The 26558-nt window shown below is 46.7% G+C and overlaps 1 protein-coding gene across 1 annotated transcript; it reads left to right on the forward strand.

Annotated features, from left to right (window-relative positions):
• The first annotated feature begins 2677 nt into the window (after nucleotides 1-2677).
• Nucleotides 2678-19781, forward strand: TRIM35 (tripartite motif containing 35). The gene is made up of 7 exons (XM_081854779.1): nucleotides 2678-2998; nucleotides 4436-4910; nucleotides 10027-10122; nucleotides 11885-12115; nucleotides 12346-12368; nucleotides 14515-14636; nucleotides 18580-19781. The coding sequence occupies exons 1-7, from the start codon at nucleotides 2892-2894 to the stop codon at nucleotides 19146-19148; spliced, it is 1623 nt and encodes a 540-aa protein (XP_081710905.1). The 5' UTR covers nucleotides 2678-2891; the 3' UTR covers nucleotides 19149-19781.
• Nucleotides 19782-26558: the final 6777 nt, after the last annotated feature.

Below are 26558 nucleotides of genomic sequence, written 5' to 3' on the forward strand. Positions count from 1 at the left end.
TCACAGCTCTGTCCTCCAACGCTTTGCTGCTGCTCTCCGCTGTCCAGAATCTGCCACCTGAGGCAGTCTGCCTGATGACAGGGCCAGCTCTCATGGTCTGGCTGCTCCATATGACATTTGGGGGGGGGGATGGTTAATACGAATGGCTGCTCTCCTTCTCTGCACTCCCCTCTGATCTTGCCAACTTCACTTGAGAATGGAAGGAACAGAGCACTGAAAAAAAACAGTACAGTGGTACCTTGGTTCTCAAACTTAATCTGTTCCAGAAGTCTGTTCCAAAACCAAAGCGTTCCAAAACGAAGACATGCTTTCCCATAGAAAGTAATGCAAAATGGATTAATCCATTCCAGACTTTTAAAAGCAACCCCTAAAACAGCCATTTAACATGAATTTTACTATCTAACAAGACCACTGATCCATAAAATGAAAGCAATAAACAATGTACAGTCATACTTCGGGTTGCAGATGCTTCGGGTTGTGTGATTTTGGGTTGCGCACTGTGCCGAACCCGGAAGTACCGGAACGGGTTACTTCTGTGTTTCGGCGCTTGCGCATGCACAGAAGAGCTAAATCGCACTTTGCACATGCACAGAAGTGCCAAATCGCGGCGCTGCGGGTTGTGAACGCTGCGGGTTGTGAACGTGCTTCCTGCACGGATCACGTTCGCAACCCGAACAGCCATTGTACTGCAGTCACACAATCAATCAATCAATCAATCAGTAGCTGAACTGGGTTCCACACAGTCACAGTCACAAAACAAAAAAGAGCCGCCAAAACAAAAACGCAAAATAAACAGCAAAAACAGACAGACCTCAGTGAACACTCAAAATGGAACAGAGCACGTTCAGCTTCAGAAAAAAAAAAATCACAAACGGGAACACTTACTTGCAGGTTTGCAGTGTTTGGTTTCCAAGTTGTTTGAATACCAAGGCGTTTCAGAACCAAGGTACCACTGTACTAGCATTTAGGGTATGTCCCTTGACAGGTTGGGCTTTAAAGGAAGGACCCCTGAACATTAGGTCCAGTCGCTGACGACTCTGGGGTTGCGGCGCTCATCTCGTTTTACTGGCCGAGGGAGCTGGCGTACAGCTTCCGGGTCATGTGGCCAGCATGACTAAGCCGCTTCTGGTGAACCAGAGCGGTGCATGGAAACGCTGTTTACCTTCCCGCCGGAGTGGTACCTATTTATCTACTTGCACTTTGAGGTGCTTTCGAACTGCTAGGTGGGCAGGAGCAGGGACCGAGCAACAGGAGCTCACCCCGTCGCGTGGATTCGAACCGCTGACCTTCTGATCGGCAAGCCCTAGGCTCTGTGGTTTAACCCACAGCGCCACACACACCCTAACAGGTTAGGCATTAAGTAACATTAAATAACAGTAGTGACACATGCAAGTCTAGGCAGTGTGCATGGAGGTTCATGGGCTGCCCAGATGACAAGACACACCCACCTCACCGGCCTCACCGATGCGGTTCAAAGGAAAGCAGAGTAACATGTTTGGCACCAGCTTGGCGTCAAAAGTTGCCGAAAGGAGGAGTACAAGGCACCATCCAGCCCCGTGGGCCTTCTGGCAGTTCCCTCACTGCGAGAAGTGAGGTTACAAAAAACCAGGCAGAAGACTTTCTCCATGGCAACCACCCTGAGGACATCCCATCAGATGTCAAGGAGATAAGTTAACAATACAACCTTTAGATGACACCTGAAGGCAGCAGTGTAAAGGGAAGTTTTTAATGTTTTAGCATGTTTTTATATATGCTGGAAGCCGCCTAGAGTGGCTGGGGCCAAGTCAGATGGATACAAATAATAAAACAATAATAATTAAAAGCCTCCCTGGAATCAAGGCCCATATAGTTCAAGCTCTGGTTTTCCCAGCAGTGATGTATGGAAGTGGGAGCTGGACCATCAAGAAGGCTGATCGCCAAAGAATGGATGCTTTTGAACTATGGTGCTGGAGGAGACTCTTGAGAGTCCCATGGACTGCAAGAAGATCAAACCTCTCCATTCGGAAGGAAATCAGCCCTGAGTGCTCACTGGAAGGACAGATCCTGAAGCTGAGGCTCCAATACTTTGGCCACCTCATGAGAAGAGAAAACTCCCTGGGAAAGACCCTGATGTTGGGAAAGATGGAGGGCACAAGGAGAAGGGGACGACAGAGGACGAGATGGTGGGACAGTGTTCTCGAAGCTACCAGCATGAGTCTGACCAAACTGGGGGAGGCAGTGGAAGACAGAAGTGCTTGGCGTGCTCTGGTCCAAGGGGTCACGAAGAGTCGGAGACGACTAAACCACTAAACAACAACAACAGAATCAAGTTCTCAGGGCCACTAACAGCAAAAACAAAGGCCAAATTTTAATTCATACAATAAAACTCACTATGTCAAAGCAACATCAAAGCAGTTTGCAGTTCTGAAGCCTGGCTAGGTAGGAGCCGCCTTTGGCCAAGCCAGACAGAGTGTCTTCCCCTAATACTAGATTTTCTAGTTCAAGATGCATCAAAGACAGTTTTGCATTCTGCTCCCAGGAGAGTTTGCAGTTCTTCCCCCTTTTGCACCCTCTGCCTGCCAACCACGCTTCCTTGCTGGCGGTCAGGGTGGGGAGACGTTTCGCCCGCCTCCCTGGTGTCTGGCTCCTTGCCCCAAACACCTTGCCCTAATTCCCTTGCCAACTTGGAAGCCTCCTTGGCACAGGTATGAGATCTGGCTCGCTCAACCGGCTCGGAGCAGCTGCCTTTCCCCAGCTTGAGCTGGGCGGAGCCTGCAGCCCTGTCCGACTCGCCTCCGGGACATAAAAGGAAAGACGGAGGCTCGCGACCTCCTTTGCTCTGCAACGGGGGGGTTGCCTGCTACTTTTGCAAAACCAAAAAAAAAAGAGGGAGTCATCTGCAAACGGTGGCCATGGCTTCCTTGTTCGCGGGCGAGCTGGCCCGCAGCCCCCGCCGCCGAAGGAGCACCAGGACTTGCTGCCAGAGGTGCCTGCCAGCTTTGCCCAGCAACGAGCCAAGGTAAGGGACGGGAGGAGATCCGGGGTGGGAGAGGTATCCCCTGCCCCGAGGATGCTGCAAGGATGCTCGCGCGCGCCCTGGACCAGCAGCCCACCTGGCCCGAGCTAGTCGCCGCCGAGGCCGGAGAAGTGGCTTCACCATTCGGTCCTCGTGCCTGGCAAACTTGGCTCCGGAGTCGCTCCTGATCGCCTGCCAATAACGGCCGGTTTACACCAGTAGCGCGCGCGCGGGTTTTCCTTCGTCCGTTCCCAGCGCGTCTCGGATTGGAAAGCGAAGACGCGGCTGGTTGCGTCCCCCGCTCTTTTATTCCCATTTTAAGTAAAGAGGTCGCTTCAGCTCTCTAGAAACACCCCCCCTTTTTTTTTTTAAATTCCCTGTTTTTAAAAAGAACAGCTCACTTCTGTTTTCTAGTTGGGAAACATCTGGTTTCCTTCCCCCCCCCGCCCCCTTTATTCCCGGGTTGTTGTGTTTTAAAAATGAGAATAAAAGCTCGCTTCTGCTTTCTGTCGCGCGTAGAACATGCAGCCCCAGCCCAAGTTAGCGTTTACTCCGAAGCAAAGCAAGCGGAGCCCAACAATATTTGCTCCAAAATTATTTGTTGCATCACACCCCACCTCCCTTCCCTGGAGCTCAAAGTGGCCTATGTACATAGTACATTTTATCCTCACATCCCTGTCTACACGGTGACTGGCCAAAGGACACCCCGGTAAGCTTCATGGAAGGGTGTGGGGTGGAATTTGAACCCCGGTCTCTCCCAGTTCCTAGTCCCCAAACAGATTGCATGTTTGCAAAACTGTAGCCCCTGTTAAGTTTCTCAAATCGAAACGCCCTTGAATCGAATTTTGATCATCGGAAACGTTCGAAGACGTTTGCTCCGGAGCGAGTGTGTCTAGACACGCGGGCGCAAGCCCCTCCTTCCGCGGAAGCGTGTTTGGGATGGAGACCGTCGGAAACCCAAAGCCGCTCCCTAAGAAGTCCAGTTTTGCCAGAGCGCTCAGCATTCAAGAGTGTGGGGCTTTGGAGAGACGCTAGGAAACCGGGGGGGGCAGTTACTCCCGAGTAAACGCTCTCCTGGGGTTGCTGATCAGCCGCTTGCAACAGCAGGGCCTCTTCCCGAGTCAAGGCGGTGCAGAAGGGAGCGCGCAAAATCCACTTCTCCGCCTCCGGGGCTTTCCTATTCGCTGCGTCAATTCCTGCTCAAGAGGAAACCCATTTCCAGCTCGAGAGGCTTGGAAAGATGCCTGGATGGGCGGCACCCGCTTCGTTTCCCACTGGCCCCGTGCGCTGTCAGTCAGAATCAGTTTCCGTATTCAAATGACAAAATAAACTAGGGTGGGGCTTGGAAAGTTTATTAGCAGCCTGCAGCTGTGAGTCACAAGCTCGGGGAGCAGCAACAGCTGGTTGTTTGCAACTGAGCTGTTCCTTTCTCTCTTGCAGCAAACCCATGGCCAAGCAAGCCTCTTTTGCCCGGTCCTTGCCCCCTGCTACTACCATCAAGGAGGAGCTTCTGTGCCCCATCTGCTACGAGCCCTTCAAGGACGCCGTCACCCTCCGCTGCGGGCACAACTTTTGCAAAGGCTGCGTCAGCCGGTCCTGGGAGGACCAGGCCCACCATGTCTGCCCGGTGTGCAAGGCAGCCTGCTGCCCTGAGGAGCTCCGCACCAACCACACCCTGGCCAACATTGTGGAGATGTTCCTCTTGCAGGAGAAGAAACAGCAGCAGCAGCAGCAGCAGCAGCAGCAGCAGCAGGGTGAGGCTGGGGAGTCCTCTGCCCGCTGTCCTGTGCACGGAGAAGAAGCCAAGCTCTTCTGCCTGGAGGACAAGGAGCTGGTCTGCTTTGTGTGCCAAAGCTCCAAGCAGCATGCGGACCACAGGATGAAGCCTGTGGCAGAGATGGCTAAGAACTACAGGGTAAGCTCCCCTGGGGGATGGTGCGAGAAGGTCCTCTGAGAGCTGGCTGGCTCTCCTTCGTTGGAGGTTTCTAAGCAGACCTTAAAGGGATGCGGGTAGTGCTGTGGTCTAAACCATAGAGCCTAGGACTTGCCGATCAGAAGGTCAGCGGTTCGAATCCCCGCCACGGAGTGAGCTCCCATTGCTCGGTCTCAGCTCCTGCCAACCTAGCAGCTCGAAAGCACATCAAAGTGCAAGTAGATAAATAGGTACCACTCCAGCAGGAAGGTAAACGGCGTTTCTGTGCGCTGCTGCTCTGGTTCGCCAGAAGCGGCTTAGTCATGCTGGCCACATGTCCTGGAAGCTGTATGCCGGCTCCCTCGGCCAGTAAAGCGAGATGAGCGCCGCAACCCCAGAGTCGGCCACTACTGGACCTAATTGTAAGGGGTCCCTTTAGCTTTACCTTTAAAATGCACCTAAAATGGATGTGGGTGGCGCTGTGGGTGGCACTGTGAGTTAAACCACAGAGCCTAGGGCTTGCCGATCAGAAGGTCGGCGGTTCGAATCCCTGCAACGGGGTTAGCTCCCGTTGCTCAGTCCCTGCTCCTGCCAACCTAGCAGCTCGAAAGCGCATCAAAGTGCAAGTAGATAAATAGGTACCATTCCAGCGGGAAGGTAAACGGCGTTTCTGTGCGCTGCTCTGGTTCACCAGAAGCGGCTTAGTCATGATGGCCACATGACCCGGAAGCTGTACGCCGGCTCCCTCGGCCAATAAAGCGAGTTGAGCGCCGCAACCCCAGAGTCATCTGCGACTGGACCTAATGGTCAGGGGTCCCTTTAACTTTAAGCAGACCTTTGAATGGCCACCTATCAGGGGTTTTTTAGTTGTGATTTCAGGGGGCTGGACTAGATAACTCTTGGGGTCCCTTCCGACTCTACAATTCCCGGATGCTATAAGAGGGAGGAGCTCTGTGTGATTTGAGATCAGCCCACACTGGATGTGGGGAACCTTTGGCCTGCTACAATTCCCATTGACCCTGGCTGTGCTTGCTGAAGTTGGTGGGAGCTGTAGTTCAGTAACACTTGGGAGGCCCAAAGATAGATGGACTAGGAGCATATCATGTTCTACCTTGGCTGCACACAAAGGCTGCTTTATATCTCTGGAACCCCCTTCTGATTTAGCAGTGCTAGCCTCTGTACCCACCCTTGCCCATCTTTTAGGCCAGACAGCATGTTGCGTCTGAAGGCAGACCTGTTTAGGGAAGCTTTTAAGGTTTAATAGGTTATTGTATTTTAATATTCTGTTCGAAGCCGCCCAGAGTGACTGGGGAAACCCAGCCAGATGGGCTGGGTATAAATGATAACGTATTATTATTGTTGTTGTTGTGTTTGCCATAGTGATGATGGGCACCCACTGGCGAGTTCCTCTCCCAGCCACCATAATATTCTCAAACACCACGAGCTGCATAAATTGGGGCTGCCCCACGTCAAAGCCGTCTCCTTGCCAATGATTGGGGGTGTAGGAATTTGTTGCATGAGGTCTCTGCTTCGTGTGACATGAGTGATGTTTGTTCCTCCCCCGGGAGGTTGCGGACTGTTCTTCCTTACAGGTTTTTAAGCAGAGGCTGGATGGCCACCTGCCATGTATTATCTAGTTGCGATTCCTGCATTGCAGGGGGTTGGACTAGATGACCCTTGGGGTCCCAACTCTGATACCCCCATAGCAAATGGGATGGGGAGGGCTGTAGCTCAGTGACAGAGCAACCGCTTTTCATGCAGAAAGTCACAGGTTCGGTGATTTGATACCAGTTAATAATAATAATAATAATAAATAATAATAATAATAATTTATTTATACCCCACCCATCTGACTGGGTTTCCCCAGCCACTCTGGGCGGCTTCCAACAGAACATTAAAATACAATAACCTATTAAACATTAAAAGCTTCCTTAAACAGGGCTTCCTTCAGTTGTCTTTTAAAAGTAAAATAGTTGTTTATTGCCTTGACATCTGACGGGAGGGCGTTCCACAGGGCGGGTGCCACCACCAAGAAGGCCCTCTGCCTGGTTCCTTGTAACTTGGCTTCGTGCAGCGCAGGAACCACCAGAAGGCCCTTAGCACTGGATCTCAGTGTCCGGGCTGAATGATGGGGGTGGAGACGCTCCTTCAGGTGTGCTGGGCCGAGGCCGTTTAGGGCTTTAAAGGTCAGCACCAACACTTTGAATTGTGCTTGGAAACGTACTGGGAGCCAATGTAGGTCTTTCAAGACCATTGTTATATGGTCTCGGCGGCCACTCCTAGTCACCAGTCTGGCTGCTGCATTCTAGGTTAGTTGTAGTTTCCGGGTCACCTTCCAAGGTAGCCCCACATAGAGCACATTGCAGTAGTCCAAGCAGGAGATAACTAGAGCATGCACCACTCTGGTGAGACAGTCTGCAGGCAGATAGGGTCTCAGCCTGCACACCAGGTGGAGCTGATAAACAGTTAAGATCCCAGGCATCTCCAGTTAAGGCTAGGGAAGGGAGACTTTTGTCGGAGACCCTTTGCCAGTCAGTGCAGACAAGGCTGGGTTAGTTTTAGAGTCCTGCCTGGAAATGGGAGATGCTGAGGACCTTCTATATGTAAAGCAGTTGTTCTGCAGCTGAAGTACACTTCTTCTCTGGACCAGTGGATTAGACTGATGGAGTTTAAGGATTTAGGGGCTGCTGAGGTGCCAGAAAACATTTCCTAATCCTTTTCCCTGCTGTTGAAATAAAATACAACTCATCTTGACTATTGCAACATAGGCATATATTCATGCATTAAAAACCCAAACAAACTCACAAATGCTCCCTTACGAAAGCCGAGGACCACAATCACTAAAATGACATGCGCTTTTAAAAAAAAGCTTGCAGAAGTGTTTATATTTTAATGTTATAACCCCATTTTCCACCACAACATTCTCCAGGGTGGTTGCAGAAACACAGAGCTTTGGTTAGATGGAAAACAGCAGCAACTTGGATCCTGCAACTATTTCCAGCTTAACGTATCTCGCCATCTGTAATACTTCCTCCAATTCAAAAGTTGGGGAAATGGTCCCAAAATAAAAATGCCCACTTGATGATGGAATGAGATAATGAAGTGGCCAGGCAGTTTCCAAGGGAGAGGGTTCCCAACTACAGAATTGCACACTGGGGAAGAGCCCTATTGAATCATCAGGAGATCCACTGAAGTCCCCATTTAGGGTGCTGACTCTTCAGCAGATGACGACCGCATATTTTAAAGCTTTTCCCCTAGAGAACCTATGGCTCTCCAAGCCCCAGTCGTAGGGAGATGTACTCCAGCCCGAGAGCAACTGTGTGGACCCACAGAACTTATCTCTGAAAAACTCCATGTGGATGTTGTAGGGCTTGCAAGCTGACTTGCACAATAAAAATTCGAAATCTCTACAAACCAGATGGAAATCCAGTGTAACGTGCCAAAACTGCTAAACCTCCATGGGTGGGGCAAACCAGATTTTGTGCCAAGTTTCCTGTTGCTGTGTGAAACGCCAACAATATTGCTTGTTTCAGTTTGGCAAATTTTGTTGGTTCCTGGCTATTTCCCATGTGGGTATTCTAAAACGTTTTGCAGTATACTGAAAACGAGCCTTGGAACAACCAGTGGTAGGTTGCCTTGATTTTTGGGGTGTATCTCAAGATAGTGATGCAGTCAAGCTTTGCTTTGGAACTGAGGCTCCGAATGGATTTTGAGTCCCATGGGGAGAGGCTCTTTGAGATGGTTGTTATCGGCTTGCTGTATTGAAAGATGGCTGTTGTGGCTTGGAAGAAAGGATAGTGAGCTTGAGATGGGTTTTGAAGTGGTGGGAAGGGATACTGGAGGCTAAAGGAAGCGGTGTGCATTTTGAGTCACACTTTCCCGGCAAAGTTTCCATCTGTTTCTGACACAGTATGAGTTTGCTGTGAGTCACCCAGCCTCATGTCTAATTCCAGTCTCCATGGGTTAGGAGGGAGAACTGCATGGTATATAATTCAGTGTGTAAGAATGACAAATTGGGCTTGTGTTTTGGGGAGCACCCCCCCCCCAGGTTCTGAAGATAATAGTGTAAACCAGAAATCACCAGGGCCATGTGATGTGTTTTGCCCCCAAAGCACTTCTGTCTGTCCCCTGACAGCCCTCTAAGGCACAATGAAAGGTTCACCCACGGTTTCACAAATGTAGAATATAAGTGTTGTTCTTGAGCTATTAACAATTTGATTCCACGTGTCCTAGAAATATTGCATGTTTCTTGAGATTTTGCATATAGTGGAAAGCTTGGTGTGCATTCTTCATCTGACCCCTTGTACTCAAAACAGCAACACCTTTCCTGTAAGGGATGCGGGTGGCGCTGTGGGTTAAACCACAGAGCCTAGGACTTGCCGATCAGAAGGTCGGTGGTTCGAATCCCTGTGACAGGGTGAGCTCCCGTTGCTCGGTCCCTGCTCCTGCCAACCTAGCAGTTCGAAAGCACGTCAGAGTGCAAGTAGATAAATAGGTACCGCTCCGGCGGGAAGGTAAACGGCGTTTCCGTGTGCTGCTCTGGTTCGCCAGATGCAGCTTAGTCATGCTGGCCACATGACCCGGAAGCTGTACGCCAGCTCCCTCGGGCAGTAAAGCAAGATGAGTGTCACAACCCCAGAGTTGGCCATGACTGGACCTAATGGTCAGGGGTCCCTTTACCTTTACCTTTAAGGCCAATGTGATGATGATGCCTGACCACTCATAGTGGTGGGAGTTTGTATTGCTAGCCACACTTGTGGGTCCCAGTTCTGTCTCTATCCATTCATGTCATCTAGTAGTCCAGCCCACTGCAATGTAGGAATCTCAGGTAAAGCATCCATGACAGATGGCCATCTGACTTCTGCTTAAAAACCTCCAAGGGAGATGAGTCTACCACTTCTGAGGGAGCCTGAAGATGAGCTGTTTTAGTTGTTCTATGTTTTTTGAAGATTTGTGAGTGTTCTGTGACAGAAGTGAAGCCAACTACTGCTAGGGACTGCTGCTCAGGCATTTCAGGAGAGTTAATTCTTTATTGTAATAGATGAAGTTTCCCTTTTCCTAGAAATAGGAAACATGCAGTATAAGATGCTAAGCTCTTTCTTCTCTGCCTTAATTCCAGGCTAAGTGCAAAGACATGGAAAGCTCCCTGCAGGACAAGGTGCAAGAATTTGGAAGAATAAAGTCTGATTACAGACTCATTGCAAACCACAACAAGGTGAGCATCTGGCTTTGAGCTCCCAATTGTGCAGCGCACTGTTCTAGGGCACACCTCCAGGAGACCTTCCCTTCCACCATGCATGTGTGTGGCTATGGATTGGGAGGGACGAGTGTCCTGTTCTGTGTTCAAGCCTTCCCTGCTCTGTACTGTGAATATATTTTATATTTTTATGTTCTGAACCACCCTGTGATCGATGACTGGCAGTGGTGTGGGTTGTGAAACACAAGAGCAGTCAAGTACAACATTCCTAGAGTGAACATGTTTACACATGGGGAGGAATGTTTGTCCAGCCAGCAGGTAAACTTCCTGTTTCCTTCTGGGCTGGAACAGACTTCCTCTGCATGTGACTAGAGGTGGGTGTGGCCTCACCTGTGCAGGTAACGACAAAAGCACAGGGCAGGACAGCCTTCTGTTTTAGACTACATGTGTTGAAGAAGCAACATCTGCTTAGCCAAAGATGCCCTCTTGCCTTCCAGCCAAGAGAGGACAAAGGGACTGTCCCCTTATGAGATAGTTTCCAGGTGTATGTTACTTTTCTAAGCCAAGTCTGCCTTCTGGGATCCGATTGTGAACAGAATGTGAGTGAGTAAACTCTTTTTATGCTTTTATAGAAGACTGTGCCGTGTCTTATCTTTTATGAAGGAATAAGGGGAAAATACCAGAACAGTTATTATAGAGGCTTTAGCGAGCCTGAGCAAACACATCTGCTGTGAGTTTAAAAGAGGGAATGTTACTCTGCTAAATTGTGAACTTGTTTATAAAAGTTGGAAAGGCTATAATCAAACAATATATCCTCTCCTGCATCCCTGAACATTCCCACAAGTGGCTCCCCAGGGTTTCAGGCAGCGGGCATTCCCAACCTTGCCTGTAATTGCTGGGAATATAACCTGGGACTTTTTGCATACCAAGCCTGTGCTCTACCACTGAGCTATGGCCTTCCCCAACTCTGGCTGAAGCTATTTCTGCCACTGCCGCAGTAGCTCAAGAGAAGCTCTGATGTGTAAGGTCTCTTTTGCACATTGCGTTGTGTTGCACTACAGTGGTGTATATTTGTTTGCAAACTCTTAGAACTATTTAATAATAATAATAAATTTTTATTTATATCCCACCATCCCCAGCCGAAGCCGGGCTCAGGGCGGCTAACAACAGTAAAAATAACACAGTTTACATAAAATCACAATCAATTAGTTGAAATACATTCTAAAATCAATTCATTCTAAAATCAATTCAGAGTCAAATTAATGGCAACCATTGGGCTAGAGTTCTATGAGGATTACAGAAGGAGGGGCTCAGACTGTGCCTTGGCCAAAGGCCAGGTGGAACAGCTCCGTCTTGCAGGCCCTGCGGAAAGATGTCTCACCAGATCGGGGCCACAGCCGAAAAAGCCCTGGATCTGGTTGAGACCAGCCTAACCTCCCTGTGGCCCAGGATCTCCAAGATGTTTTTATTTGAAGACCGTATGGTCCTCTGTGGGACATACCAGGAGAGGCGGTCCCGTAGGTACGAGGGTCCTAGGCCGTATAGGGCTTTAAAGGTTAAAACCAGCACCTTAAACCTGATCCAGGAGCCACTGCAGCTGGTAAAACACTGGGTGCTGAGGAATTATAAAAGTCCTAAGAGTCCTAAGCACCTTATTGATTCCCACTTACAAGATCTCTGTTATGGCTTGCGTCTCTTATTCTGCAGAACTGTCCTGCATTTGAAGCTACATCCTTGCTTTATTTTGTCTTTCTTTCTCTCCCCTGATACCTATCCTCAGGAAGAAAGTGCTAGATTGGAGAAGGAGATTAAAAAGCAGTTTGAACAACTGCACAAGTTCCTGCAGAATGAGGAGAAGACTATGCTGGAAGAGTTGCGGGAGGAGGCCCAGAAGAAGCAGGACCTGATTGAAGACAAAATCAGGAAGCTATCAGAAGAAAGCAATGTCTTGGTACAGGAAGTTGCCCAGCTACATGCTGACCTGAAAGAGGATGACGTTTCCTTCCTCAAGGTAAAGCTGGTGGGCATCTGGCTGCATATCCCAAATGAAATGGGAAGATTTCTTCCTTCTGTACCCCCTCCCAAAAAAACCCCTAGTCCTCTGAACAATGCCTCTGATTCTGAAGACTTGTCCTCTTGGTAGGATGGTATACAGCCCTCCCCCAAACCCCCTTGAAACTTTTAATAGAGTTTCTCAGTAATGGTTTCTTCTCTGATTCCACCTTCTTCTTTTTCTTACAGAAACACAAAAACCGGAAACGCAGGTTTGTTGCACTTTATTAGATTTCTTACCTACTGTGAAGGAAATAAAAAGGTAAAGGGACCCCTGACCATTAGGTCCAGTCGTGACCGACTCTGGGGTTGCGGCGCTCATCTCACTTTACTGGCCGAGGGAGCCGGCATACAGCTTCCGGGTCATGTGGCCAGCAGGACTAAGCCATTTCTGACGAAACAGAGCAGCGCACAGAGATGCCATTTACCTTCCCGCCAGAGCAGTACCTATTTATCTACTTGCACTTTGGTGTGCTTTCAAACTGCTAGGTTGGCAGGAACAGGGACCGAGCAATGGGAGCTCACCCCGTCACCGGGATTCAAACTGCCAACCTTCTGATTGGCAAGTCCTAGGCTCTGTGGTTTAACCTACAGTGCCACCTGAAGGAAATAGCCTGTTCTTAAAACTAAAAATCCTGTATGTGGTTGACTTGGGGATTATAATAATAATAATAATTTATTATTTGTACCCCGCCCATCTGGCTGGGTTTCCCCAGCCACTCTGGGCAGCTTCCAACAGAGATAAAAAATACACTAAAATGTCACATATTAAAAACTTCCCTGAACAGGGCTGCCTTCAGATGTCTTCTGAATGTCAGGTAGTTGTCCATCGCCTTGACATCTGATGGGAGGGCATTCCACAGGGCGGGCGCCACCACCGAGAAGGCCCTCTGCCTGGTTCCCTGCAACTTGGCCTCTCGCAGTGAGGGAACCGCCAGAAGGCCCTCGGAGCTGGACCTCAGTGTCCGGGCAGAACGATGGGGGAGGAGACGCTCCTTCAGGTATACTGGACCGAGGCCATTTAGGGCTTTAAAGGTCAGCACCAACACTTTGAATTGTGCTCGGAAACGTACTGGTATTAATACGTTGCCTCATAGTTTTGCCTGTCAGGAGACACAAGTTGAAAGGTGTCACAAATTAATTAACGGAGGTTTGGATGTTTCTGGATTAAAATGCAGAACAGGAGGTAACTTCAAGGCTTTAATTAGCCCACAACTTGCATTGACATTCAGATTAAGGTGGGTCTCAGAATACAAGGAACATATGCGCTGGCATTTCTTCTGCCCTCTAGCCAATCTAACATATGTAGAAAGAAAGGACAGCTCAGTGTGAGGGAAAGCAGGATGCAATTAGTCTGTTTTATTCTACTGTACGCTAGTTGCTCAGTTTGGGTAATTGCTCTGTATTCATGTAATCAGTCATATGTTTAACTCCCCCCACCCCAGAACAACAACAATAACTCCATTGTTTTAAAACAACCCATTTGTGTGCATGAACAGGTTCCATCTTCCTTTTGTACTGAATGCAGAAGCTATTCTCAGAACACCACACACAATGGGGAAATGTGTGTGTGTGTTTTTATTTGGACTATTTTATAATCTGCACCGTCAGCACAATCATGGTCTAAGCAGCCATTCTCAACCTGCGGGTCCCCAGATGTTGTTGGACTACAACTCCCATCACCCCTAGCTAGCAAGGCCAGAGCTCAGGGATGATGGGAGTTGTAGTCCAACAACATCTGGGGACTACAGGTTGAGAACCGCTGAAGGGCAGCTAACAGAAATGTAGTAAAAACAATACACAAATCAAAATAGCAAAAACTTAGGAACATCCCCTCCCTCCAAGAATGGTTAAAAGTTTTTTAAAACCCAAAGATTGTAGATTCTGGGATCTTGAAAGCCTGGGGGGGGGGGGAATGCATAAATGATAGTAATGAGGGTGCCAGTGAAACCACCTTGGGAAAGACGTTCCCATAGGTAAGGAGTCAGCACTGAAAACGCTTTTTCTGCAGTCACCACCCGCTGTTTCTCAAGACAGCAGAGGCCCCCAGAGAAATCTCAGATTTCTGAGCATTGAAGCACCCCTGGAGAAGTGATAAGCATATGTTTTTAAACAGGCAACAAAGAAGGCTCAAATCTTTTTTAATAAAATTGATTTGAGATTCCCACAAATCCTGACTGGGGGAGAGTGTAGGTATGAGATAGGAAGATGGTTGATTTGCAGTCTTTTGAACATTTGCGTGATCCTAGACACTTGCATTCAGAAGGCTTGGGATTGGTCCGTCTATAAGATGCTTGGTTTTTCTAAAACTGGGTCCCCCTTGCTCACTTCTTCGTTTGTCTGAATTGTGTTTCCTAGAATTGCCTGGACAGTAGAACAGCCAGAAGCAATTCCACCAGGGACACTGATAGAAGTCACCAAGTATTTGGATTCTTTGCAGTATAACGTATGGAAGAAGATGCTGAATATCATCAAAGTTGGTAGGTTTCTTAGATGCCAGGAGAAAAGGAATCTGTGACTCTTCAGCTAATGTTTTCCGACTCCAACTCCCAGCTGATGGAAGCTGTAGGTCAGCAATACCTAGATGAATAAACGTCACTTCATCCCTTCTGTAGAACACATTGAGGTGGCTTATTGCAAGTAGTGGTGATAATTCCATAATGCCCTTTCCTGTAAAAAATAAGTTCCTCTCGTAATGAAAGGATGCATGGAATAAAACCCCTGTAATATTCTACCCCTGCTTGTCCTCCTGACTGCACTGAAATACAAACTCCAAATGGAGTGCTCAGTTTGCATGCTTTATTCTAAGCAATCCTCAACTTCTGGCACAGAATGTTGTGACAGGGTGTGGGTATGTTACTTTTTAGTGGTGCTCTGTAATATATATTTTACTCTCGAATTGGTTCCTAGGATAACAAGTTACAGAAGTACTCCTGAATTGTACCTGTTTTTGTGGGTGAAGATTTTTCACACCTGAATGAATTATTAGTTAAAGGGACCCCTGACCATTAGGTCCAGTTGTGGCCGACTCTGGGGTTGTGGCGCTCATCTCGCTTTACTGGCCAAGGGATCCGGCGTACAGCTTCTGGGTCATGTGGCCAGCATGACTAAGCTGCTTCTGGAGAACCAGAGCAGCGCATGGAAACGCTGTTTGCCTTCCCGCCAGAGTGGTACCTATTTATCTACTTTGTCGTGCTTTCGAACTGCTAGGTTGGCAGGAGCTGGGACCAAGCAACGGGAGCTCACCCTGTCGCAGGGATTTGAACTGCTGATCGGCAAGTCCTAGGCTCTGTGGTTTAACCCACAGCGCCACCCGCGTCCCGAATGAATTATTATGTCACACTTAATAATAATAAATAATAATATTTTTTTTATTTGTGCCCCGCCCTCCCTGGCCAGAGCTGGGCTTAGAGCAGCTAACATCATATAAATAATACAATATGCATAAAAACAAGCAATCAATGGATTAAAATGCATCCCAAAATTAATTCAAATAAATTAAAATTAAAACTGAACAAATGACAATCCTCAGGTTAAAACTGAAAGCGGTTAAATTCCAGCCAGCATGTTGTGGCAAAAGGCACTGTTCCTTCAGTGCATAGTTATGGGTGAAATCTCTGATAACAGCAATTAATAGAGCCTAGGGAATAGTCTCATTCTTGCTCTTTTATCCAGGAGAAGACAGTGGGCAGCACTGAGGAGAGATTAATGACAGGTTGGGCACAAATTAAGGAATATTTGAGTTTTGTCTCTTTTTTAAAAGCAGCTTTGTGGGGTGTGGAGCCAAGAAACAGTGAGGTGCCAAGGAATGTGGGCACATGCATATGTTAAGAGCCACAGAGGCGTGAACTGCAGTGGAAAGTTGCATTTCCACTCCGAAATCTCCTCTACAGTGCTGAGTGTTGTTTGGTAAGCAGCAGCTTATTGTAGCCATCAGAGGGCAGCAGTGCATGGGTAATCTACATCAGCCTGCACCAGCCTGGTGTCCTCCAGATGTTTTGGATAACCCCCATCAGTTCCAGCCAGCACAGCCATGCTAATGGAAGTTGGAGTTCAAAACATCCAGTATTCGTCTTTTTCTTTAATTCTGAAGAAGGGTGCTGACATTTCACAATACTATTCATAGTACAGTGGTAAAGGTAAAGGTAAACGTACCCCTGCCCGTACGGGCCAGTCTTGCCAGACTCTGGGGTTGTGCGCTCATCTCACTCTATAGGCCGGGAGGCAGCGCTGTCCGCAGACACTTCCGGGTTACGTGGCCAGCGTGACAAGCTGCATCTGGAGAGCCAGCGCAGCACACGGAACGCCGTTTACCTTCCCGCTAGAAAGCGGTCCCTATTTATCTACTTGCACTTAAGGGTGCTTTCGAACTGCTAGGTTGGCAGGCGCTGGGACCGAACGACAGGAGCGCACCCCACCGCGGGGATTCGAACCGCCGACCATGTGATCGGCAAGTCCTAAGCGCTGAGGTTTTACCCACAGCGCCACCCGTGTCCCTAATAGTACAGTGGTACCTCGGGTTAAGTACATAATTCATTCCAGAGTTCCGTTCTTAACCTGAGACTGTTCTTAACCTGAAGCACCACAATAATAATAATAATAATAATAATAATAATAATAATAATAATAATAATATATTTATACCCCAGTTACTCTGGGTGGCTTTAGGTAATGGGGCCTCCTGCCGCCACCGCACGATTTCTGTTCTCATCCTGAAGCAAAGTTCTTAACCCGAGGTACTATTTCTGGGTTAGCGGAGTCTGTAACCTGAAGCGTATGTAACCTGAGGTACCACTGTATGTGGGCAGAGGCTTGCAAGTGAATTGAAAACAATACATGTCCCAGGCCTCCATTCTATGTAGTAGGCTGACATGACTTCTCAAGAGCAGGTTTTCTCATGAGGAAATATCCATTCTTGTGTTCTCACTATGCCTGCTGCCTTGTTTTATTCTCCCCTGGCTACTGTGTGCCAGGAGGTGTCTAGGAGGGGACAAATTGGAATACAGTCATACCTCGGGTTGAAGTAGCTTCAGATTAAGTATTTTCGAGTTTCGCGCCGCAGTGACCCGGAAGTAATGGAGCGTGGTTTTGCCGCTCGTGCATGCGCAGACGCTCAAAATGACGTCATGCGCGAAAGTAGTGAAACGCAACCCGCAGACACGCAGTCGTGTCTTACGTTTACTTCAGGATGCAAACGGGGCATTTACAACAATATAATTATTCCTGCATTGCAGGAGATTGGGCTGGATGATCCTTGGAGTCCCTTCGAACTCTATAAATCTTTTATTCTATTAATTATTAACCTGTTATCAACCTAAAAACATATAGTTGCTGGAAGGCAGTTATAAATATGAATAAATATGTAACCTAGTAAATTGGAAAGAAGGCAGACAAATTACCATATTATTCCGTGTATAAGACACCCCCTATTTTGGGGGACTCCAAATTAAGAAAACACCCCTCAGCACTACCCGTGTATAAGACGAGCCCCAATTTTAAACCTAATTTTTTGGTTAAAAAAAACACCTAGTCTTATACATGGAAAAATATGGTACCTTACAGAGAGTGAATGTATCTTTATTAATTCACTATAATTAATTATGAGCATAGAGACTGAACATCTTTCCCTAGAAGAGCCAGAACACATATTGAGAAGCAATGAACCAGAAGATACTCCTGCTGGAGGCAGTATCCAATGAACACATCCCATTGGCACAAAAATTTCCATTTGTTTAACAGGACTTCCCCAATCTCCTCCTATCGTAACGTGCTCCATGCCTGCCCGAAATCTGCTCTGGAGGATTGGGGGAGCTATGGAACACATTGGGAGGGGCCAAAGGAGGAGGGGAAAAGTCCCATTGCACAAGCAAAAATCCTTGCACTGATGGGACACATTATTTAGCACTACTTTGGGTACAACCCATAGCTTTGCTAGATTAAAAAGTTCTCCAGTGAGAATGCCTAGCTGAAATTTGCAGGGGGAGAGACAGAGCAATACAGGGGTCAGCATTTTATTTTTGCTGCCACCCTTTTTGGGGTAGCAATCCTCTTCCTGCCTGTATTAAGTTTTGCCTCTATACCTCCAAGGCAATAAATGCCAATATGCCCCTCTCCATTTCAACTGGTCATGTCTTATGAGTCGGTGAAAATGAAGGGAAGGGGATTCTGTTCGGTCCTAATCAGTACCGGGCTCAACTTGTCTAGAATTTGGTTTCTAACAAGTTGCCAGCCCACTGCCTATAGTCGCGTTCAAGTACATTTGTTTCCAGCATCTGACATTATGCCTTTGTAAATGGAAGTTCCAATTTGGCTTCCATCCTTGCTATTTTGCAGCAGGCAAGTCTATTTTTGACTTGATTTGGTTTGTCTTTTAAATTCCCTCTTGTCATATTCCTCATACTTAACGATTGTCTCCTTTTGCAGTCCCGTTCAGCTTTGATCCCAATACAGCTGAGAGTTGGCTGGAAGTTTCGGATGATCTCACCAGCATTAACACCTGCAACTACAAGCTGGTGGTGGAAGTCCCTGAACGCTTCTCCATGGGCATGCCCTGTGTCCTGGGCTCCAAGAGCTACTCCAAAGGGACTCACATTTGGGAGGTCGATATTGGCAGCATTGAATACTGGTACATTGGGGTGGCCAGTAAGTCCTGTGGCCACTATTGGAGCTTTGGCTGCGATTCCAGATTGGGGCTTGGCTACATGTACCGCATGCAGGGTACCAAGAGCAAGAAAAGCCAGTCCTTCCAGGCCGTCCTGTCAGAGACTGGGCGCAGGAAGAACCTCAAGAGAGTGCGAGTGGAGCTGGACTGTGACGAAGGGGAGCTCTCGTTCTACGACACTGAGCAGAAGAGCCACATCTACACGTTCCATGACAAGTTTGGAGAAGTCTTTCCGTACTTCTGCATCTGCAGCGTACATGCCGGGTCACCACCTGAGCCGTTCAAGATCTGCCCGCTTCAGATTCATATCAAGAAAGACTATCCAAACTGAGCTTGTGTTCGGTTTATCCCTCCCTGCGCACCCACACATCCTTGCAAAAGCTTGCCTATCCTACCTAACCAACACTGAGGCAGTAAAGAGAACTTAGACTATTCTTCAATGTTTATGATATGGAGACATTCCCAGCAAGGCCAGGAGAAGTGGCTGTCTTAAGCTGCGGTTTTGGGGTTGCCATTCAGATTTAATCCACTCCTGAAGTTCTACACAATCCTCCTTGTGAACAGAAAAGGGCACAAGAGCAGCTTGCTATGGAGAAACCTCTTTATGTGCAGATAAATAGGGGAGGGGGGGTACTTGAGCTGCCTAGTTAAAACGTGTGTTTGTGTAAGGGGCTGTGTTTTATTCACAGTGCAATCCATGCCCCAACAAATTGGCATGAGCATGACAGCACATGTATGAGATGAATCTAGCATGCTGCTGCCTACGCTTTGAGGGTAGTAGCTATGAGAAGGGAGGCGGCAGGCAGGCTGGCTGTCGTTTTAATGGGGTGGATGGAGGAATACTGCAAAATGGCTTTCTTGCTGCCTAACCATCTGGCAGAAGCCTATCCCTGTTCCTCCTCTCTAGAGCAGCAGAGGCGGCTGTAATTAAGCCCTCATCATCAAACCATCTCCTACTCTGCACCAGGCACAGCGAAAGATTTATAGGGGCTTGGGAAAGGGCTTGAAATAGACAAGGCGGGCCCTGATTGGCTCTGATCTGTCAGCATGATGTCACCATCACCCAATCAGAAGATACCACCTCCCCACTGAGCATGTGTTGGGGGTCTAGCCGGGGAATTAACCCTTTTATGGCTCTCAGCTTTGGAGATTTCTAGTTACCTCCTATTTCCTGGCATAGTTTAGAGGGTAAATCTGAACTGTCCCTTATCTCCTGACTCCTAAAGCATTGCTGTACCTTTTTTAAAAAAAAGCTGCATGGCAGGCAGGTATTTCGTCATATGAAGTTTCCTACCCAACCCAATATGAGTGATGGCTCGTTTGGAGTAGGAAAAGTACCTCCTCCCAAAAGCAAAACAAAATGTGACACTTCGTTTGCAGCACCAGAGCTTGAGGAAGATGCTGTATAACTGATGGGGAACCTTTTTGGCCCACCCCTGCCCTGCAGGTGGGTGGTGCTACTCATCTGTCAAAGTTGGCCTGCAGGGAAATAGTGACCAAGCGGAATTGAGCTCCTAGCCTGTCAGCTGGTGGACCAGGGAGTTCAATCCAGCTCTCCACATCCGATGCTGGATGTTGGGCACGTGTTTGTGGTTTGGGGAAAACTGTGTTTCATTTGGGGAAGAATATCTGGCCAAATTTGACCCATGGGCCAGAGGTTCCCTGCTATATACAGTGGAGTTGGTTTAAACAAATTTTGCATGCTGTGTAGTCTCCATGGAAATAGGTAGGCAGGTTTTTAATCAACATATTTTTTGCTGGGCTGCATGCTGTGAAAAGTGACGGGTTTTTGTCAAGCTGCTTTTAAAAGCCCAGGAACAGGGAAAATCGGTTTCTTTCTGATCTGTTGGCAGCTCCATTTGGAATTGTCCTGGTGGAATTGTTTCATTCGTTTGCTGGGTCTGCTCACCATATCTGGCCATCAGGATAGATGGGCTATGGCTGTGCCTCTCCCAGCTTTGTTTATATGGAGCTTTGCTCACTCATGTGAGCCGGCTTAAGTTCTATAAGCATTTCATCTGCTCTCTTGTGGCATGAATTGTTTAACAGGGAATTGATACTCCTGCCTCTCAGCATATTATCCAGAGCTTTGTACAAAAAAATGTTTATATTCAAAACAGCATGTTTTCCTAAACAATGGATTGACATTGTAATTAAAATAAACACTTGTGTAACCTGGTAAGTTGTTCAAAAGGAAACATTGAAATTGATCAGTTCACGTTGCAAATGCATTCAGAACTTTTAACTGACAAACACTCAAGTGCCTACATACAGTGGTACCTCAGGTTACATACGCTTCAGGTTACAGACTCCGCTAACCCAGAAATAGTACCTCGGGTTAAGAACTTTGCTTCAGGATGAGAACAGAAATCGTGCTCCGGCGGTGCGGCGGCAGCAGGAGGCTCCATTAGTTAAAATGGTGCATCAGGTTAAGAACGGACCTCCGGAACGAATTAAGTACTTAACCCGAGGTACCACTATGACAGGTTCGACTTACTGTGAAATGTCCTTAATGTAAGTAAAATAAACACTTGTGTAACCTGCTAAGTTGTTCAAAAGGAAACATTGAAATTGATCAGTTCATGTTGCAAATGCATTCAGAACTTTTAACTGACAAACACTCAAGTGCCTTAAAACATTCTGTAGAATGATACTTGAATGGCAGCTTGGACTTACCATGAAATGTCCTTCTGGTCAGCAGAGAGTGGAGCCCACAAGAAAGAGTTAACTTCTGGAGATAGTCAGCACTGATTGAAGGTTCAGGTGGTGCTGGGCAGCCAGTAGGGGTGCCAGTCTTTGAAAAGCTTTGAGGGTGAGGCTGGTCCAACACCTAGCAGTAATAACATTGTGAACATAAGACTAACGGTGGGAGATAGTTGGAGCCTCTGAGAGTTCCTGTTCTAGACTGGTCAGAGGAACTAGACCCATGAAGCCTAAGGTTCCATCTGGATTGGGACTGCTGCACTCTCCACTGACCAGAAGGACACTTTAGATATCCATATTATATTATATTTTCCTTTTTTATTTATTTATTTTTTAAATAGTATTTATTCGAATTTTAAAGATTACAAAGAGAATAAAGAGAAAAAAGAAAAATAAAAAAGACAGAAAAAATACAAACAATTAAAAAAGAACAGATCAAACCTTTACATAGCTTTCTTTCCTTTGCTTATTTCCTTGACCTCCTCACACCTCCCATTTTTGTATTCTAATTCAATTTGTTATTTCAGCAAATCCTTCCAACCTTGTTTTTATCTTAATAATTTGTCTTAATATACTATAATTTAACATTCTCTCTTTCACCAAGTCCTTTTTACTTAATCCTTTATATCATTTCTGCTAAAACCACATAATTTTCTTTTCCCAACATCTTTCTAGCAATCCTTAATTTTGCAATATTTTTGAAGATAAACTTTAAATTTTTTCCAATCTTCTTCCACCGACTCTTCTCCTTGGTCCTGGATTCTGCCAGTCATCTCAGCCAGTTCCATATATTCCATCACCTTCATCTGCCATTCTTCCCGGGTGGGTAGATCTTGTGTTTTCCAATACTTTGCAATGAGTATTCTTGCTGCTGTTGTGGCGTACATAAAAAAAGTTCTATCTTCCTTTCGCACCAATTGGCCGACCATGCCCAAGAGAAAGGCCTCTGGTTTCTTCTGGAAGGTATATTTAAATACCTTTTTCATTTCGTTATATTTCATCTCCCAGGAGGTCTTAATCTTTGGGCATGTCCACCAAAGGTGAAAGAATGTACGGTACCTTCAATCACTTTACATTTCCAACATTTATTATCGGGCAAGATACTATATTTTCCAATGACAACAGATAAAACTCTGAAAGGCCATCTGTAATTTCACTGGTAATAACAACAAAGGACTTGAACCAATGGCTTCAAGTTACAAGAAAGGAGATTCCAACTAAATGTCAAAAAGAATTTTCTGCCAGTAAGAGCTGTTTTGACAGTGGACTCCCTTGGGAGGTTGTGGACACTCCTTCCTTGGTTTTTAAGCAGAAGTTGGATGGCCAATAACCAGAGTGTAGCTGTTGGTTTTTGTTCTTGTAACCTTATGGAACTTAAGTAGCCTCTCTTCCAGTTCTGTATTCCTACAATACGATCTTTATTGTCATTGTCCCATACAGAACAACGGAATTGAAAAATCTACATAAGACATTCAAAAACCAACAAGCCTGCTATCCCAGCTATCCCAATCCTTCCTGTCGTTCCAGAATATTTTCTGTTTTATGGTTCTGCAGTCAGTGTCACCCAAACCCTTGCTTTCAGTGTTTGGGAAATGCAGCAAAACAAAATTTCTAACAACAATTATGTAACTTATAGTTCGTTGTGTGTGTTTCCTTTCCTGAATCAAAGAATCCATTTCCTTCTCTGAAAAAGCGCCTTGCCATATTGTTTACTGCAGTGCAGCTCCCTGTGTCCCTTAGTGACACAATAACCCTGTCACATAAAATTCCAACAAAGGAAACTGAACCACGTGCTGTTGGCTAGCAGCTAGCCATAACTAAGACTGCAAAGGGGCAGTGGCCAGTCACTGCTGTATTGACAGAAGTATTAGCGCTCAAGCATGCGCACACATCCTCCCACCTGAAGAGGAGGACCAGCTGCAAAAGGGAGGCAGCAGGGCTTGGCAACCGCAGTTTGTACTTTGAAGACGGAAAAAAGCTACACCTGCTGGAATTTTTTCTTCTACACATCTGTGAAGGAAATAGGACCTGTATTCTTTTTGTACTTTGTCCAAAGCATGGACATTTTGGATGGATGGATACTGATTGCCATCTCACTATACTGATTGGATGGATACTGATTGCCATCTCATTTAACAGGGAGAAATGTAAAGTATTGCACTTGGGCAAAAAAGGATTGCACTTGGGCAAAAAAAATGAGAGGCACAAATACAAGATGGGTGACACCTGGCTTGAGAGCAGTACATGTGAAAAGGATCTAGGAGTCTTGGTTGAGCACAAACTTGACATGAGCCAACAGTGTGACGCGGCAGCTAAAAAAGCCAATGCAATTCTGGGCTGCATCAATAGGAGTATAGCATCTAGATCAAGGGAAGTAATAGTGCCACTGTATTCTGCTCCGGTCAGACGTCACCTGGAGTACTGTGTCCAGTTCTGGGCACCACAGTTCAAGAAGGACACTGACAAACTGGAACGTGTCCAGACGAGGGCAACCAAAATGGTCAAAGGCCTGGAAACGATGCCTTATGAGGAACGGCTAAGGGAGCTGGGCATGTTTAGCCTGGAGAAGAGGAGGTTAAGGGGTGATATGATAGCCATGTTCAAATATATAAAAGGATGTCACATAGAGGAGGGAGAAAGGTTGTTTTCTGCTGCTCCAGAGAAGCGGACACGGAGCAATGGCTCCAAACTACAAGAAAGAAGATTCCACCTAAACATTAGGAAGAACTTCCTGACAGTAAGAGCTGTTTGACAGTGGAATTTGCTGCCAAGGAGTGTGGTGGAGTCTCCTTCTTTGGAGGTCTTTAAGCAGAGGCTTGACAACCATATGTCAGGAGTGCTCTGATGGTGTTTCCTGCTTGGCAGGGGGTTGGACTCGATGGCCCTTGGGGTCTCTTCCAACTCTAGGATTCTAGGATTCTACACGGAATACTGCACTTGGAAGAAGCAGCGCCTAGGCGGAAACCGGAAAAATGTATGGGGAAATCTGGATGTATGGCTCAACGTGTTTGAGCTCAACGTGTTTTGTGTCCAGATTTTCACTTTTCGAAATTTGGCAAATATGGCCCCTAAAGCAAACTTCTAACTCCAGCTATACAACCCCTCATATATTCAGGGCTGGATTGAGGTTGGATGAGGCCCTAAGCTACTGAAGGTAATGGGGCCCTTTATATGTCCAGCTGTCCTTTGTCAACAACAAATTGTCACTGTTTTTTTGTGTTGAATACATGCTATGTAGGGATGCGGGTTGCGCTGGGGGTTAAACCACAGCGCCTAGGGCTTGCCAATCAGAAGGTCGGCGGTTCGAATCCCTGCGACCGGGTGAGCTCCCGTTGCTCGGTCCCTGCTCCTGCCCACCTAGCAGTTCGAAAGCACACCAGTGCAAGTAGATAAATAGGTACCACTCCGGCGGGAAGGTAAATGGCGTTTCTGTGCGCTGCTCTGGTTCGCCAGAAGCAGCTCAGTCATGCTGGCCACATGACCTGGAAGCTGTACGTTGGCTCCCTCGGCCAATAAAGCGAGATGAGCGCCGCAACCCCAGAGTTATCCATGACTGGACCTAACGGTCAGGGGTCCCTTTACCTTTATTCATTGTATTGGGACGTGGGTGGCGCTGTGGTCTAAACCACAGAGCCTAGGAATTGCCGATCAGAAGGTCAGCAGTTCAAATCCTCACAACGGGGTGAGCTCCTGTTGCTCGGTCCCTGCTCCTGCGAACCTAGCAGTTCGAAAGCACACCAGTGCAAGTAGATAAATAGGTACCGCTCCGGCAGGAAGGTAAACGGCGTTTCCGTGCACTGCTCTGGTTCGCCAGAAGCGGCTTAGTCATGATGGCCACATGACCCGGAAGCTGTACGCCGACTCCCTTGGCCAATAAAGCGAGATGAGTGCCACAACCCCAGAGTCGGTTACAACTGGACCTAATGGTCAGGGGTCCCTTTACCTTTACATGCCATGTGGTAATTGAGGGACCTAATAGGTATCTCAAGCCATTTGCACATAACAAGATATGTATGTTATCAAAGTAATTGTTGAACTGAAAAACAATTTAGAAGTATATTAATAGTGAAATAATTATTAAGCTCTAACTTAAAATGATTTTTTATTCATAATGAAGGGACAGGATACCCAAATCCTGTCTGTGAAATCACCCCAGGCTTCAATAATCACCCCAGGCCTCAAAACTGTCCAAAATTCCTTTCTCTCTCCTAAAATCCACAGCTACAGCTTTTTTGTGGATTCTCACAAGATGACTGTTCGAAAGGCAAAATGTTACTTTTAAAGGCTAATGAATAGCCTCTGTAATTGCCAAGAATCACCTATGGAGATTTGGTGGTGAAAGAAGGAGGGATATGGAGATTGAAACCATATGAACAAGTAAAAGAACATGTATTTGACTGGTTGCACTACTATCAGATAAGTGAAATGTTTAAAAAGGATGAAAAAGAAAAAGGGTATAAAGAAAAAGAGTCAAAATTTCAAACAGAAATAGTTAATAATGACTGTAAGATAATTTCAAAAATGTACAAAATTTTGTTGGAATGGCACACAATAGATGAGGAAGTAAAAGCGGTAATGATTCAATGGGCCAGAGATTTAGGATACAACATAGATATGGATGATTGGCAAAAAATATGGAATGAAAACTTGAAGTTTAAAACCGGAGGCTTTTCTCTTGGGTATGGTCGGCCAATTGGTACCAAAGAAAGATAGGACTTTTTTTATGTATGCAACTACAGCAGCAAGAATTATCCTGGCAAAGTATTGGAAGATGCAAGAATTACCTACTCTGGAAAAATGGCAGACGAAGGTGACTGAATTTATGGGACTGGCAGAGATGACCGGCAGAATCTGTGATCAGAGGAGAGAGACAGTGGAAGAGGACTGGAAAAAATTTAAAATATATCTTAAGAACTGTTGCAAAATCTCAGACTGATAAAATGTCAAGGGGTAAGAAACAGAGAATTACAGCTGTAAATATTTAAGTCAAGAGAACCTTGAGGGAAATTAAATATAGAAATGGAATGAAGGATTGCTA

The sequence above is a fragment of the Podarcis erhardii genome (genome assembly GCF_964252035.2).
Source record: "Podarcis erhardii genome assembly, chromosome: 3".
Lineage (NCBI taxonomy): Eukaryota > Metazoa > Chordata > Lepidosauria > Squamata > Lacertidae > Podarcis > Podarcis erhardii.